Consider the following 17,040-nt stretch of genomic DNA (forward strand, 5'->3'; position numbering starts at 1 on the left):
TGGCTAGGCAAACAAACTCCGAGTTGCCAGAAAAGCTTGGAGTTATCTTAGGATGCCGGATGTTTTCAACAAACAACCACACAGTCGAGCACGGCCGTTCGTATGATTTCACACTACTCTTCTGTAGACAATAGTTTGTAGTGGTATGAGTAAGAATGGACTGTTCTGAGAGTTGTGAAACCGGCCGTCCATCCCAACCTACCCTGGATCGCTTGATGACGTGTGCGTGAACCACACTCGCTCGCTCGCTCGCTCAATGAATCAGCTGGTCTGGAATTTTCCCGACTAAAGTCACGTGTGGCACGCGCATAACAGGCATGTGAAATCAGGTTTCGATCGATACAGAAGAGAAGCCGCACCGGCAGACAGTTTAGTGAGCATTGCAGGACATTTGAAATCGGGATATCTTGATGGGAATGTAGGTTTATTCATTGTATATCGATTGTATTCAAAATATGCTCAGATAACAGTAATCCACACCGCTCACTGGAAGTCAGCCCACATTGGTGATCACATTCATTTTTTAAAGCTTTACGCCAGTGACATATAAAACTGGCCTAGTCATAACACTTCAACGTGGCAAGAGGGATTTGCACCCCTGACGAACTACACAGAGAAGGACCTCCCGAAAGCAGGGTCATCTATTTCAAGACAGTATGCGGAAGGTTAAGATGTAATGCAAGTGGCCAAACACACTTGTTTGCGAAGTAAGCTTGTGTAAACGGGAGACTCCTGGTCATGTGCCGTGCAAAGACCATACAGTGTACTGCATCGCTACCCAGGAGTTTTAGTCAACTTTATAAGTAGTGCCATACCATGATTTTCATTCCGAAAGAAACATGAGGTAATATTTGTGCAACACAAGTCGATTCATTTCCTAATCGGTTTCACGCAAAACTCATCAGTAACGAACTGGATGGGAAAAGTCATACGTTTGATTGCTTCAGGGGATAACCGGTGATGAAACTCGCTCATGTGACTCCCGTTGACCCACTCAGTATTACTCATGGCGTGCCTCGATGCTTCTATGTGGAACAACAGTCGATTTATCCAGGAAATCAGGGAGGTTTTAATAGCGTACTCACAATACAATCCTTTACTGTCGCACGAGCAATTGCCTCAATCGTGTGCGGTTACGCGCCCCCTTCCTTTTCTTAGTCTTTAGTGACCCTACTGGACTGGTTAACTAATTTGATTCGTGGAGCTGACACTGTGTGGTACTGTTGGTCACAGAAAGGTGGCATCAAATTGCACAGCGAGTTCGCACTCTATACTATATGCCACATAATCTAGACCACGGCTGTGGGGTCAGACGAAAACGACTGATGTATGAAGGGGTCAGTGAACTTTGACATGATCCTTGCTGACATTACCAGGCGCTGAATATAACGACACTCACATTTGGGCTGGAATTCAATGTGCCAAAAACCAGGTGTGCATCCTACTGGGCTACAGGTTATATTGATTTGGTGTGATTTGGTGTCACACACCTACGCATCTTTATAGCAGACAAAGCGCATTCCTTTGGCACCTACGAGATAGAACACTGTTCAGCTGTACGTCTAAAACCTCAGACTGTCACACGATGGTAAGTCAGGGGCGAGAAGCTCAGTGCTTAGAGCGCGAATTTGCTGATCGGAAAGTCCGTGGTTCGAAGAACCCGAGCTCCGCCTCTCGACTTCCCCTGTCTAGGCTTGGGCTACCTGACAGTATCCCAGCCCTTGTGTTTCTTTCGGGTGGTATGGCAGCTGGGCACCGAAAAGGGTGTTACAGCTAAACGTTATCACTTTTATCACTGTGGTAAGTACTACAGAGGCTGCGCTCATCGATGGATGAAGGGTGGGAACAAGTGCGCCCATAGATTTTCTCCTACTACTTACGCTAGCACCCGGCAGCCAATAATCTTAGGCGCGGGCTTTGTACATTAAAGCACAATCAATAGATACTCCTAGAGAACAGCTACGCTCCTGATGAACCTTTATTAATCGTCTCGGTCGAACATCATATAGTGTGTGATTCCACCAGAGACTACTTATAAAGGAGACCCTACACATTCGTGGTGGCCGTTTGTTCATATTTTGCTTGAGGTGTCCCACAATGGTCTGATAACCCGTCAGTCATCTAGGCCTAACAAAGCGTGATCTTCGTATGGGTTCAAAATCAGAAGAGATTTAACTCTAATAGTCTTGGTATGGGGGTCCTTTTCGTATGATTCGAACCCGACCGGACCCTCGTAGGAGAAGGCGACCTTCTTTCTTCTTTGTCAAAGCATGTCGAATCACCATTTCTTCCACTGAATTTTAATCAGTTGTATGCCAACCTGGGGGGAGGGGGTTAAGCGGGGGGGGGGGGGGTTAACGTGAAATTCATTTGGGCTCTGAATAAAGTTTTGTGTGAATAAACAGCACACACACGTATTTCTTTACTTAGGCACACCACATATAGTATGTAAATAAATGCGTGGCCACATATTTGTGTTTGTATGAAGGAGTCCTTAGGCAAAAAGCCCCGAATAGAAGCCCCAGGAATGTCCATCTTTAACATTCCGTTCCAGATTTCCGTATGACTGCTCCCCATGGTTTTATTCGCCCATGAGTTATTTTCCCCCAGTCTCGCCAAAAAAAACCAGATGTGTGGATCTAACCACTTATCAAAAATGCATGAAAAACCCACAGTTCTAAACGGTGTGATTCGTAGGACAAAAGCAGACATCTATATAGCTCCTAAACCTTTTTCAAGAACTGCATGACTTAGTTAGCCCAGTTAAGCTAAAGTGGTTTCATTGAATGCTGATAGAGACTGAAAACAACTAAGTGACCTTTAAAATCTAGAGAGATTTTCCGTGCATCCGTAGTATGAGGCTATTTTACGGCCAGTTTTCAAGTGAAGGGTTTTTCTTGCCAACTCCGCTGGGGCGAGACAGCTCGGTGATTGGAGCGCGAATTTGCTGATCGGAAGGTCGGTGGTTCGAACCCGACCTCTGCCTCTCTACTTCCCCTGTCTAGGCTTGGGCAACCTGGCAGTACCCCAGCCCTCGTGCTTCCTCGGGTGGCTTGGCAGCTAGGCCGTTTGGTTAACTACATATCATATATCACGTATCCGGTACTGGGATGGTGAACTTGAAGCTATCCCAACAAATCACGTGATGTATACAAGAAGAACACACAAGTGCCGCTCGAGGAGCCAGTCGACACGTGTGACCGCGTGAGGATGAGTGACGATATATCCTGTGTAAGTGCGAGTTAATCACACTGCCGGTCACCCGCTCATGATCGAACGGTTAGGTGTTCAAACTACCAGCCGCGAGGTCGCGGGTTCGAGACTCTTCGGAGTCTTTGTGAGGTTCGTACTGCTGATCGTGCTCAAGTGCTTCTCGTCTTCTTGGCATGGAATATATATACATATATATATATAATGTTATTATATAATGTGTCCTCGTTGTTATGCCAACAGTTCAGACCATCGTCGGTTATCTTGTAGCGAAAATGCCGGTTGGTGTGACAACGTATATGTTAAACGTTCGGTGCATGCGTAGTGGTCATCGGTTCAGTCAAGGCACTCTCACCCCATCGGCAGTAATCATACTCGGCGATGGCACGTCAGGTCACGCAGACGACACTAACAGCTGTTTTTCGCTCGCCGTCAAGTTAGCTAATTTGCATACTCTGGGCCGCGTGTCGCACTCATCGTCGTCGTCATCATCATCATCATCATCATCATCATCATCATCATCATCATCATCATCATCATCATCATCATCATCATCATCATCATCATCATCATCATCATCATCATCATCATCATCATCATCATCATCATCATCATCATCATCATCATCATCATCATCATCATCATCATCATCATCATCATCATCAACATCAGATGACTGACAGTGACTGTGTACATTTTTGTGTCATTCTGCGTGACCACATGTGCAAAAACGCGGTCGAACATGGTCGCATCGCCCGCAGGTCACTAGCACGGCCGCCACTAGCCGTAGAACACAAACTACTCGGTCTAATGCGCCGTTTGTCTCTCAGCACCGATGAAACGTGAAGTAAAGTCGAAAAATAAAGTAAGATTTAGTGCCATTCTGCTTACGATGCGCTTATCACCGAAAATTCGGTCGCGTAAAAAATGTAGCGGTCTTTCCTGCTGGTTACAAACTGTCAGGAAGGTTAGATTCCTGAAAGTAATCCCGGAATGCCTTCCGAAAGGGCACCAGGGAAGCCAGCAAGCGTCCAAACCAGTCAGGCAGTCAATCGGTACAGCTGCAGCCGACGATGATATGTGTTCAGGCATTTCACAGAAGCACGACCGACGTTGGCAAGTGCTCAGAAGCACGCTGATGGGTGTTCACCCTGCGCCGATCAGACAGCCTGGATCAATGTCGAAATTGCTCACTAAATACCGCGAGGCCCCATGAAACTTCCCACCCAGTTGTCCACAGTGAAGCTGTTCTTGTCCTTGTTTGCGAGTCTTTTCCCGACACTCAGGCACCGGAGCAGGGGGAGGGGCAGCGAATGCACAAACTGTTTATCTACCCCGGCGGGCAATCTCACAAGAAAAGCTGGTCGGTTAGCTACCCTCAGGGGATTTCGCCCATACAGGAATTACCATCCTATAAAAAAGGACAAATAATTTGACGAAAACGAGGAATTCTTTGCGGCGATTTTTCAAGCGTATGCTCCAGGAAGCTTCAGGTTTCTAGTTACTGACTTTGACAGATGTCATTTGAAAGATGACTTGAGTTTTTTCGGAAGAGTGCAGAAACCTTGGAAAACTTGTAAAATAACTGGAAGAAAACATCTGATTTTCCACCGTAGCAGAGGTCGGACATTGAAAACGAGAGCAGACGTGGGTCAACAAAACATGCCTAAAATACGTCATGCGTGTCGAGCTTCTACAGAATAGTGATCAATAAATGTGCACTTGAGCATTCCAGTGAGCAAGTGGCCTCTACACGGACTTTCTTGTGAACTGAATATTTGCTCTGCTTTGTTGCACTTTTACATCTATAATAGTACGACTGCTTATTTCGCCACAACCAAATGAAGACAGTGTCGTCGGAACGAACTTTTTTCTGCGATCCTCGACGAACCTTCTCAACGAGACATTCTCGACTTAATGTCGGAATGTCATCGGCGAAGGTAAACACGCATTTCGATCGCTTGCCATGCAAATGGAAAGAAATAGAGACCAGTTCATCGATGAGGCGGTATTCATAGCTACTCCCCACGCTCCAACGTGATGCTGAATAGTGATGATGTCTGAAACCTGCCAGTTTACACATGGACTGAGATAGCCCCGATCAAGTCATCTTGATCATCTTCACCAGTGGAACGGAACCTCTCTCTTTCTTGCACATTTTCACGCACCTACAATCGTGAAACATTCGTGCCGCGCGTACTGTACCACGAAAAATGGCTTGTTTAAGTCTGGATGGGACTGTGAAATTCGTAAACTCCTCCATTCGTCCGAAAGCCGAGACTCACTTCAGAAAACGCCTCGACTATACCGCAATGGCTCTCGTCTCCGTTTGCGGCAACCGTATGACGAGGGGAATGAGTGCTCCCGCCTCTGCTCCAGCCGTTTCGAAGAGACCCAAGTCGACCAAGCCTAAGATCCGGGTAATCGACATGGTGGAGTTCTCCATCAACGCCGCGAAGGACCGCAAGGGCACGCCATCTCCGATCTTCAAGAAGTTCACTACCGCCAACTACGAGGTTGATGTCGAGAGACTTGGCCCGCACATCCGTCGTGGTATCGTTCATGCCGTCGAGAGAGCTGTCCTTGTTCGCGTCGGTAACAAGGGCAAAGGTGTGTCCGAGAGCTTCAAGTTTGCCGAGACGAAGGCCGCCGTTGCCAAACCTAAGCCTGTCAAGAAACCCAAAGTAGCCAAAGCTAAGAAACCTTCAGTCCCGAAGGATGAATGAGAGCAATACAAAGATGTCCTGACAGCCAGTGTCGAGACATTCGGTACGGAAATGTCCGCGCTTTTGAGATTTATGCGTCGATGCCTCTATTGCATGTTTACGGGCACGCAGACCTTCAGAGCGAACAAAGTTCCCCGTGTATAGCTTCGATGAATGGTTAAAACAGCTGCCCTTGTCTCATCCGTCTAACGCTTCCTTGACCCTGTCTGTCTGACATCACTCAAACACATCCGTTGCAGCCAGGCACAGGGTTTGTAGTGACATGCTCGTAAGCGAAAAAGCGTGGCGATCCAATCGCAGACAGGTGTCCGAATGTGTTTTTGGACAAATATGAATTGCCTGAAATTTTGAACACCGGGTAAGCCTGTATAAAAATTGCTTTTCAGTACTGACGGTAGAGTTCTATTCTGACTCACCGCAACCCACTAAACGGATGTGTAGTTGGCAGATAGAGATGACACAACCACTCTGAAGATCCATCACACACTGACTTCTCCAGAGTGACAGAAACCCGAAAATCAACTGTGTTTAGAATGGAACACCCTCTTGTTGAAACAAGAGGGTGATAACCTACACTCCCCTTACCTACTGGAGGAAGGCTACAGAGTGTTTGTTAGAGTAAGGGGTAATCAGGACAACGTGGACGTTATTTCGTGCCTGGCAAATAAAAATCGTTCACCTGTAACACCCTTCCGGTGTCTAGCTGCCATGCCACTCGAAGGAAGCACGAGGGCTGGGATACTGCCCAAGCCTAGACAGGAGAAATCGAGAGGCAGAGGTCGGATTCGAACCACAGACCTTCCGGTCAGTAAATTCGCGCTCTAACCACTTGGGCCATCTCGCTCCATTAGCGAAGCAAGCGTTGGCGAATGACCGATATTTCGTTTAGAGCTGTTGTGAAACGTCCATCAGTGAATGGATCATCACAAGGAATCTGTGGGAATTCGTGAAATTCAACGAGAAAGTAAACTGACGGAGCTTTCACGAAAACACTCGATGACTTCTCAGATAAAGTCTTGGAAAGTATCTTGATTTACAATCACTTTTGCCAGCCTCGGGGTTTACAATTTAAACGAATTAAGGGGATTCAACTGCTCATCTAACTTTATGAACATATCCCGCGATATCTCGAATATCGTGCCAACTGAAGCATGAGGCAGCACATTCAGCTGGAGGACATCATAAACGAGAGATTCAGTTGGGTCTCCAGTGGAAACCAAATTGATTTGCAAATGAGTGTATTTCTCGAAAACGATGGTTCAATTTGGGTTAAAGTAGAACATAAGGTAGACGGAAACTCGGGGACTGCGTGCCTACCTGATGAGCCCAGAGTGGAAGGGCGAAACCGGTCGTGGGCTGTCGAAGAGTTTTCAGCATCCTTGTGAGTAGCTTCCTTTATCAAATCTAACTAAATTCTTTGGTCCTGGTCCTCATCCATGACCCAAGTGTGAATCAGTCTGATTTTTCACCGGCCAAACTCTACACGTCAACTTGTTAACCTACTTATGGGACCTCGAATACGCGAGGGGCTGTAAGACTGAGCGCACAGCTGAAGAAACAATTAGTCATTTCTCTTGACACAATACTACTTATGTGGTTGATGAAAATCCTTGAATAACCCACTACCTTTTCCATTCTTTTTTGAGCATTGTCTCAGAATGTCTATTTCATTTGAACATCAAATTGCAAATGAAACATGGTTTGCAAATTCACTTTGTGTTCAACTCCATTGCGATTTTTTTAAATAAATTGGAAAAGAGTGGGCCTAACGGATGAACCTCAAAAAGGCCGAAACTGGTAATGGGCTGTCTAGAGTTTTTAAGTGACCTAAAGAATAGTGTCATGTGAAGGAACCCACTTTGATATATCGGACATCCATCTGAAGAATATTACACATATGCATGGTGAATCTTCAATGGAAATAGAGATTACTAAACGAATAGACAGATGGCCCTACGAAGTGGAGTCCCGTACAAGAGGGTTCAGAGGCACTGCTCAAATGAGCAAGTGGTTCGAATCTATCACCGTCTAGGCCAAGGGGGTCTGGCCATTTCTCAGCCGTTGTGCTTCCTTCGGGTATTGTGTGGTCAACGAAAGTGTGTTACAGATGGGCGATTTTTCGATACTGGACAAAGAGACGCGACCACAAACCCAAAGATTGATACAAGTTCCACATGACAACGACCAATGTTCGTGGAAGGGGGAGCGCTTGTATTTTCCGGTTTTGTTCGACGGAACGCACTACTGGACGAAATAAGTAGAATTAAGTAGAAATAAGTAGGCGTACACCGACGCAAAGCTTTAGTTCTAAGTCGTATAACATGCACACAAATCGCTTCGCACCGGTGAGCTGCACTTGCAGCTGAGTCGTCACATCTTCACACCAGGATAGTTCACAAAAGTCGATAAAAGTGAGTTAACTGACAGAGTACATACATCTCATGACTTTGGTTCAAAGGAGGCTTTGACGGACTAAAAAGAATTGTCCAGCATCGAGAATCAGTTTATCAACATAGGGATGTCCAAAGACAGTTTCGAGTCTTGTTATTTCAGCTTGTTTTGTGCTGACAACGGTTCAAAGGAGCACGAAGAAATCAAGTTTCCTTTACCGTTGGGAAACAAATGGAGTGGGAGGAAGGAGAAAACACTTGCAAGACTGTTGAAGCCCCCCCAAAACGAACAACACCAAGAGTAGGAACTGAGAGGAATTAGCTGTTTTGAAACTTTGCAGGCTAAATCAAGTTTGAATAATCCAAACTCGCTTTTTTGAAAAATCCTCCAAGCTATATTTTTGTAATGTACTACTCATAAGGTTGCTGAAAACCTGTCGACAGCCCACGACCGGTTTCTTTCTTCTTCGGGTTGGCTCATCATGTAGGCGCAGTCCCCGGGTTTCCGTCAACCTCATGTTCTACTTGAAACCCAATTGCACGAAACTAGCGAATATACACTCATTTGCAAGCTAATTTGGTTTTTCGAGAGACTCACCTGGAACCCAGCTGAATCTCTCGTTTGTGATGTTCTCAGGCAACTGAATGTGCTACACCAGGCCGCCTCATGTTTCACTCGCTACGATGATATTCGAGATATCGCGGCAAATGCATACTTTGTAATGCGCTACTCATAAGGTTGCTGAAAGCGCCTTGACAACCCTATAAGTAGCCCAGAAGCAGGATTAATTCGCACGACGGGTGTACCTTCTATCTGAGAAGTCGTCATTTGAGAAACCAGTAAACACGTGACCTTGCTGATGTGAATTCCGTGTTTGGACAGTGAGTGGTGCTTGATTATGTCTGTCTAAGTGTGAGATAGTCAGACTGCCAGTAAGGATGAAACAGTTTTACAGTGCTTTTCGGCTTTTCGGCATCGATCGGTTTCACTTAGAATGAAGAAACCTCACTTGAAAAATTTCAAACTCTCCTCGCGTTACCAACAAAGCTGTTGAAGCTGACTAATGGTTGAAGGAGGGGACAGATGTCTCGGGTCCCACTTGTGACAGAATTTCCTGGAAAAAAGGGCTCCTAATGTAACCATATTGAGAGCATATGGGGATAAACTTGGAGAGCCTATGGATGACTTCTCTGAACGGGAATCACCAAATCGCTCTGTTGTTTCATTAGTCAGTTCTCAGCAGTTTTCATAATTATGCACCTGTTCTACCGCGATCGATTTGACGTTTTTCACCGAATACGAATACACTCAGGCCGCAGTGATTTCACCAGAACTCAAACAGTCTTTCCACACTATTTTTTTTGTGGGGATGATTTAAATCTGTCTGTTCCCCTCCAATAATTATTAGTTCAAGCATGAGTGAAACACCGCGCATAAACCGGAAGCGCGAAAATGCGAAATTTTCACCCCAACAACATAGGCCTGAAGGCCGATGGTCAAAGTTATGTAGCCTAGGGCACGCATCACTCGTCTAACCACTACAATGCCCGAAAGGATATTAGAACTCCGCATTCCCTCCGGTTTCTTGTGTCGGAAAACCACGTTTGAAAAAGTGACACTACCGCACTGGATACTCACTCACTTAACGTAGTCAATCCAAGTCAAGTCATCACCGGGAAAACCACAGTTTCAAGCCTGTTTCACTCCTGGGAGACCCTAGCACAAGCTAACGGTGTGACGTCCCGTCAGACTGGAACGCTTCTCAGTGAGGGACGCTATATGTTGAAGGGCAGATAAACGCGTCCATATAAAACCAAGTAGATTTCAGTGAACGGAACAGAAGACAGTCACCAGCGAGCGAAACTTCGATGACTGGGGAGCTCTGTGAGTATATCAGTAGTCATTGAATGAAAAACAGAAGATACCGAACAACATGTTCGTCCCTGTAGTTGCGGTTGGCCGCTTGCATATTTTGTTGTGACAGGTTTGATTAGCACATTCGGTACACATCAGGAACTATGAGATCATTCGTGGTCATCTCTGGGGGGATTGCAACACTCCCATTGCAGGAAAAGAATGAAATATCATACTTCCTTATCACCATATAGTTGCATAAACTCTCACGTGGCCCTTTGTCCTGGGGTTCTGTACACGGGGATGAGATGGCTCAGTGGTCAGAGCGCGAATCCTCTGACTGGAAGGCCCGTGGCTCGAACCCGAGCTCTGCCTCTCTACTTCTCCTGTCTAGGCTTGGGCAGTATTCCAACCCTCGTGCTTCCTTCTGGTGGCAGGGCAGTTGGGCACCGAAAGGGTGCTACAGCTGAACTGTATACATGTTGCTTCAGAAGTGAAAACGAATAAAAACGTATCCCCCCTGACCGTTTTCACAGCCTGAGTAAACTGGACCACATGGGCGAATTTCTATTCAATACTGGATTAAACCCATCGCTGCAACCTTCCAACACGCAATCCTCAACGTACTAAGCTTCCATACCGCATTCCAGTTAAAAAAAACAATAAAATAGCGTGGCGCAGTCTTTGGGCACAGTAGCAGCACAGTAGCGCTTAGTACACTCAACAGAACTACACCACTCAAGCAACTATTTATCAAATAAAAAGATAATCGATCAGCTGTAACACCCTTTCAGTGCTTAGCTGCAATGACACCGAAGTAAGCGCGGGGGCTGGGATACTGCCAGCTTGCCCAGGTCTAGACAGGAGTCGAAATGCAAGGTCGGATTCGAACTACGGACCTTCCGGTCAGTAAATTCGTGCTCTAACCACTGATCCGTTTCGCCGAACTTTTTTATTTGATCGTCGATGATATAAAATTGGGGTTTGCTTGAACGAGACTACTCACAAGTTCGCTGAAAACTCTTCAGCAGACCACGGCCATTTTTGCTCTCCAAATTCGACCTCATCGGGTAGGCAAAGTTCCCACAAAAACCGAATCGGTGTTCAACTGAGTCTATCTCCCTAATTTCGTACGATTTGGGTTTAAGTAGAACGTATGATTGACGGAAATTCGGGGATACGCCTAGCTGAATAGCCGGAACTGGAAGGGCGAAATCGGTCATGGGGTGTTGAAGAGTTTTTTTGCCGACTTTGTGAGTAGAAGATATACGGAGATACCTGAAACAGGAGTTGGGCGATGTGCAGCTCATTCAGCTGAACAGCAATGTCATAGAGGAGAGATCCAGCTGGGATTCAGTGAAGTCTCCCAAGTGCAAACGAGTGCGATTTGGAAATTAAAGTTTTTGCTTTCTGTGTAATGCAGCCGCTCGTAGTTTATGAAAAGTGCGAACTACATTGTCATTACTCCCCAAAGCACTTCCAGTACGTGGTTGAACTCCGGTTTCACTTATCGCATGCACAATGTGGAACCCAAGCGCCTTGCCTGACTCATGAGAACGTGGATAGTTCCCACCCTCCCCCTCAACTGTCTCTAGTTTCCCACTTCCATCCACCTTCTCGTAATACGTAATCTCAAGTGCGTGTTTACCTCATCTCGGCTTTCATCTGAAAACTCCAATTACCTGAGTGAGCATTTATAGCTTCCGTTTTTCGTCCCCTTGTTCAACCTGCTACACGTCGCTTGATTCACGTCATACGCTTTGATAAAGCTGCCGGCTTTTCTGTTCTCCTAACAGTCGGTGGTGGAATGTGATGCCGCAAAGTTGTGTCTTGTTCGTTCTTTGTTCTTCTTGCTTCAGGGTAACACACATGAATCAGCTTAACAACCAGATTGAAAATCATTTCATTAACTCTCACATTATTCCATTGAATACCTATGAGACTTATTGTTCCGCTCATGCTGATCTGTCCTGGTGAAACGAGGAGAGCTCTTTGGTGCGAAGTCATTTATTTGTCTACTCTCATACTTCGTCAGTAGTATCCAGCGTCTCACTGGTACTGACTTGTGTCAAGTCGTTATTTTGTTCCGGTTTGTACACTTATCAAGTATTGCCTTGCAGAGTGATTCTCAGCCGGAGCAGAAGAACAGTAATCTGCAGTAATCTTGTATTTTATTGTCATCGTTGGCATGCATGCGGGTTAGTCAAAACGAATGAATGCCTATAAAATATCCGTGCTTATTGCGGCTGTAGGTGGGTAAGATCCAACCACATTTATAGTAATGAGTTCCATGTACTCAAACGAATAGTAGTACTATTAGTGTCGCAACTGTTTAGCCAGACGACGTCGAGGGGAGCATCTGTTGCCTTGGTCCTTGAATCGAGTGCAGGAAGTAGAAAAGTTGAGAAAGGTTTATCTAGGGCGTTTCAACCAAAACGGACAGTGAGACTCGGGCAACCTAGGTGTGACCGGGGCCACTGACACTTGAGATTCAGCCCATTACGTGGTGAACCGAAACTAGGTCACCTGTGTCCAACACCTCGCTTTGCACGGCGGGTGACCTTAACGGTTGCGGCTCTGGGCATGCCCCGACAGGTCCCGACCTACGGTCACAAAGCTTGTTGTGTGGGCCTGTCATGCGCCAACCTGTCCGACTAACGGGGTACGACAAATGTTCACGCGCGGTTGAAATTGTGCCTTGTCACCCGGACCAAATTGTCTTGTTTAGTTGGGGGAGTCAAGTTTTTTCTCATCATGGTACGTAACCTCATTCATGCGACTTCTTGAGGGTGTTAGGAGGGATACAACTTCAGTGATCCCTCAACTACCAAAATATTTTTCCCGCTGAGGCAGTCTTCCCCTGGTAGTGGTGCACACTTTCTGCACCGCAATAGTGAAACTGATTGTGCATGTATCTTTTGATGGCGTGCTGGACTATTTGGAACTTTTCCCCCCGCCAAAAAATTAACCCCCGCCACCCAAAAAAATTAAAAAAGGAGGATAAGAAAGGTGTAGTTTTCGTTTTTATTGATGAAGATGAAATTGGGACATGTCATTAATAATTTGCATGAAAAGGTCCAGTCGTTGGATGGACAAAGTTTTCGGTATGACTAACCCTTACATGAGCATAATTCATTTCAATCATCGTTCTCAATTCCTTGGTATGATGCCCTCATATTGGAGATGATGATTGAGCCGGGAGCAATGCAGGCCTGCGTTGTGTCCATCAAAGTGGCACTACATACGTGAGCATCTCTTTAGTTTCCCGGCAGATGCCTTAGAAAATCCACCGCTGGGGAAGGACTTGCCCTGCGTGGTCTTTTTTTACATTGATATAGTAACGTTTCATCGATCTCGACGTGTAGACCTGGGTCACCGATAACTGATGGAGTCTTCAAAAGCCGCCACCATGCGCAAACTTCGCGAAGAAAGTTCGTCCGGTCAACAGCGGTCCTGTGGCCAATAGGTAATTCCTCTGAACAGAATTTGATTTTTGCCAAATTTTCGGACCAGAAATAAACAAATAGATATCTTTGTAATGTACTACTCATAAGGTTGCTGAAAACCCGTCGACAGCCCGCGACCGGTTTCGTCCTCCTTGGGGCTCGTCAGGTAGGCACTGTCCCCGGGTTTCCGTCAACCTCACGTTCTACTTGAAACCAAATTGCACGAAATTAGCGAATATACACTCATTTGCAAGCTAATTTGTTTTTTCGAGAGACTCACCTATAACCCAGCTGAATCTCTCGTTTGTGACGTTCTCAGGCAAAACTGAATGTGCTGCACCAGGCCGCATCATGTTTCAGTCGTTAGGATATTCGAGCTATCGCGATAAACATATATATTTTGTAATGCACTACTCATAAGGTTGCTGAAAATCCGTCGACAGCTCACGACCGGTTTCGCCTTTTTTGGGCGAACATCAAAAACGGGAGATTTAGCTGGGTTCCAGGTGAGTCTCTCGAAAAACCAAATTAATTTGCAAATGACTGTGTATTCGTTAAACAAAGAATTACTATCCTAAACTCCATCCTAGACCGTTCCAGCCAACGCCGCTTTCGAAGACCGATTTCTTGCCACATCCGTGGACCAATGCAATGGCATGGTTGAACTTTCAAGTTATCTGCAACAGGAATCATCAAGTCCTTAGTGGAAGTGACGCTTTAGTGTGACCATATCTATTTTTTCCAGTCCAAAACCTGAGCTGAAGCGTTTTAGACGTATTTTTGATCCAGGCTTACCTGGAACACCGTCCTTAACAGCACTTCATGGAATCGCGTTGAAGAGTTACGGTGCACGGTGTACAATCCTATCAAGGTGATTCATATTTCTCTGGTATCACAGAAACTAAACTCCGAGCTATAGACAGGTTATAACATGTCTGAGGAGACTCCGTTTCATAGATCATGTTCCCAACGATGGAGCAAGTCGCGTCGAAACTAGTGGGGAATCAAACCACTGCTCAGAAGTGGAGAACGAAGAACAGTCTGCCATAGGGACCGCAACCAACCATGTACCTTGTATTTTTCATTTTGTTTTCGTGATCACCTACAGACATCCTCAGACATTCGTAGTGTTTGATGACCAGGACGCATGATCGTTCTTCTGACGCTGGTTCTTCTCGATACTACTATCCAATTTTAGTTTCAGCAGTTTAGTAATACAGTTATTAACCGCATTTTACCTCATAATTGAGAAAAAATTAATTGGCCGCTTTCGAGGGTGCACGCTGTTCGGGGGGAGCACTGAATTGTAAGCCGGTGCTGATCTTGAAATCCCTGTCATCTGGGTTATTACGAGCGAGTAGGTTTGGTGCCATTCGGTTGGGATGCAATTGGGAATTGCAAAGCACGACTGTTTTTCGTGATACAGGATTGCCCTGCTGTAGTATGGGAAACTGAAGATTTTTGAGAACTCGATAAATAAAGCGTTGTTGTGATTTGCCTCGTTCGATATTCAAACATTCGTTAACCGATCAGTCTACTGCAACTATGCCTATGCCATCCTACAAGGCAGCATTTATCCACAGATGTACGCGTTGCTTGGTGTGCAGTACACCTCTATAAAAGCCTCCATTTAAGTAGTATCTCAAAGGAATAACTGCGGTAGTTTTCAATCTTTGTCCTGTTTCAAAACACATCTAGAACGGGGAATCGCCTACAGGACATGTCTCTCAAGAGCCAGGCGGGAGATATTTCTTCCAGAATCTTCTATGGTCACTGGATAACGCCAGTCCCATCAAGACAGAAAAAGACAACCAGAGACAGGCGAATGATAGTTTTTGGCTGAACGCGTAGCTCACATAATTTAGTTACTGTGTGCTCCTGAAACACTAATATTTCACGAACTGTCTTCCAGGAGCTGCCTGCCGCTTTCCCAAGAAATAGAGAAGGTTGTAGGAGACTTTAGCATTGTCTAGCATCGCTAGATACCATAAAGAAATCAAGAAACGACAATTTTTCGTCAAAGACCATTCAAGGACCGATCGGAATTTTCAGTCTACCCAAGTTAACGTCCGAAAAAGACCCAAAGTAACGCGCACAGAAAGCCGCTATTGGATACGACACATCCGAGATTCTTACATGAATAACAGAGGTTCTGAACTCGTTTAGATTTTCCGTTACCCATTCGATTTGCACTGGCACTTTGGAGCGAAGGTTGACGGAATCTTGGGGACTGCGCCTACATGATGAGCCCCCAAAACAGCGAAACCGGTCGAAGAATTTTCAGCAACCTTATGAGTAGTGTATCACTCGTCGGTTTTTTCACCGAACCGTATATTTCATGTGTGGACCCGTTTTCTAATCAATATTTAGCTCAAGACTAATAGGATTTCATTTCAAATTCTGTTTTTTCTCGAAGCCCCATTAACTCTCGTCGATGATCTTCGATAATGTCTCATGCAAAGAGGTAATTCGATCCATTGGACACCTTGAAGGCATACCTGTCTACCATCGAAGGATACTGTTAGCCTGCTTGATGATACTACCTGTAAAAATAATGTTCGTACTTGCTCTTCTGACGTGGATCGTCATAAAGTTGCGGCTAGAAACCGATGAAAATTCAAACATGTAGGAGCTGTGAGACTTAACTGATATGGAGGCAGGTGGGGTGACTAGGTTGTGCTCACTAACAATGGAAGAACTGAATGGATGAGTTCACTATCGTAGAAACATACTTGGAGCATCAGCGTGAGACAAGTTCGTGATCCCACCCCAACACCTGGTATGAACAAATCTGGGATAAATACTTTTTCAAAGGTACAGAAGCACGACGGATTTGTAATGCGGTACGGCACAGTTAACATGGAATGACATCCAAGCTTTCGCGTGAACAAGGCGTGCGCCCGAAGTCCAGTCTTTCAACATTTTGACGAGTGCAGTTGTTAGCTGTCCTGTGAAGTATGTGAAATCATCCGGCTGCGAAAGAGGCTGGTTTGGGTTTTGATCGGACGCGGAACAAGAAATACAACTGTCTTCAGTGACGTTTCAACCTTTTGACCCGCGTCAGGTACCACTCCACATGGACGGACGGAAACATGCTACTAGCGGACCTACTTCAAGGGAAGATGAATGTGGAGACGCCTACATCTTCTTTGACGTCGCCGGCTTCTCCTTGTATTTTTACTGCAGAAAGGTTGGAGAGCATTGGGGATCGTTCTTATCACAAGAAAATTTGTGCCAAATTGCGTCGCTTTCGTCCAAGACAGATGTGAAAAAGTGCGATCAGGAAAAATTAGGTCACTCAGCTTCCAAACGCAGAAGCTTCTCCAAACCCGATGAGTTACGTCTATCCTGTCAGGAATAATTTGAAAATTTCCTGAAAATCTATGTCAAGTTAGTAAAAGTAGAGTATCCCA

The 17,040-nt window shown here is 45.6% G+C and overlaps 3 protein-coding genes across 3 annotated transcripts in view; 2 read left to right on the plus strand and 1 right to left on the minus strand.

Moving 5' to 3' along the window:
- The window catches only part of T265_05404 (hypothetical protein), a gene marked incomplete at both ends in the record, with an annotated part of 47,534 nt that overhangs the window by 30,278 nt on the left and 216 nt on the right, over nucleotides 1-17,040 (minus strand). The window contains 2 exons of the mRNA XM_009170402.1: nucleotides 3,665-3,886; nucleotides 5,496-5,877. Of these exons, the coding sequence (XP_009168666.1) occupies nucleotides 3,665-3,886; nucleotides 5,496-5,877 (604 nt within the window). The remainder of the gene's footprint in view (nucleotides 1-3,664; nucleotides 3,887-5,495; nucleotides 5,878-17,040) is intronic.
- On the plus strand, nucleotides 5,424-5,936 carry T265_05402 (hypothetical protein; the record flags this gene model as incomplete). Its single annotated transcript, XM_009170400.1, has 1 exon — nucleotides 5,424-5,936. One exon carries the CDS (start codon nucleotides 5,424-5,426, stop codon nucleotides 5,934-5,936), a length of 513 nt encoding a protein of 170 aa, XP_009168664.1.
- On the plus strand, nucleotides 6,852-16,988 carry T265_05403 (hypothetical protein; the record flags this gene model as incomplete). Its single annotated transcript, XM_009170401.1, has 2 exons — nucleotides 6,852-6,959; nucleotides 16,692-16,988. 2 exons carry the CDS (start codon nucleotides 6,852-6,854, stop codon nucleotides 16,986-16,988), a joined length of 405 nt encoding a protein of 134 aa, XP_009168665.1.

This window comes from Opisthorchis viverrini, assembly GCF_000715545.1.
Source record: "Opisthorchis viverrini unplaced genomic scaffold opera_v5_101, whole genome shotgun sequence".
In the NCBI taxonomy this organism is placed as follows: domain Eukaryota; kingdom Metazoa; phylum Platyhelminthes; class Trematoda; order Opisthorchiida; family Opisthorchiidae; genus Opisthorchis; species Opisthorchis viverrini.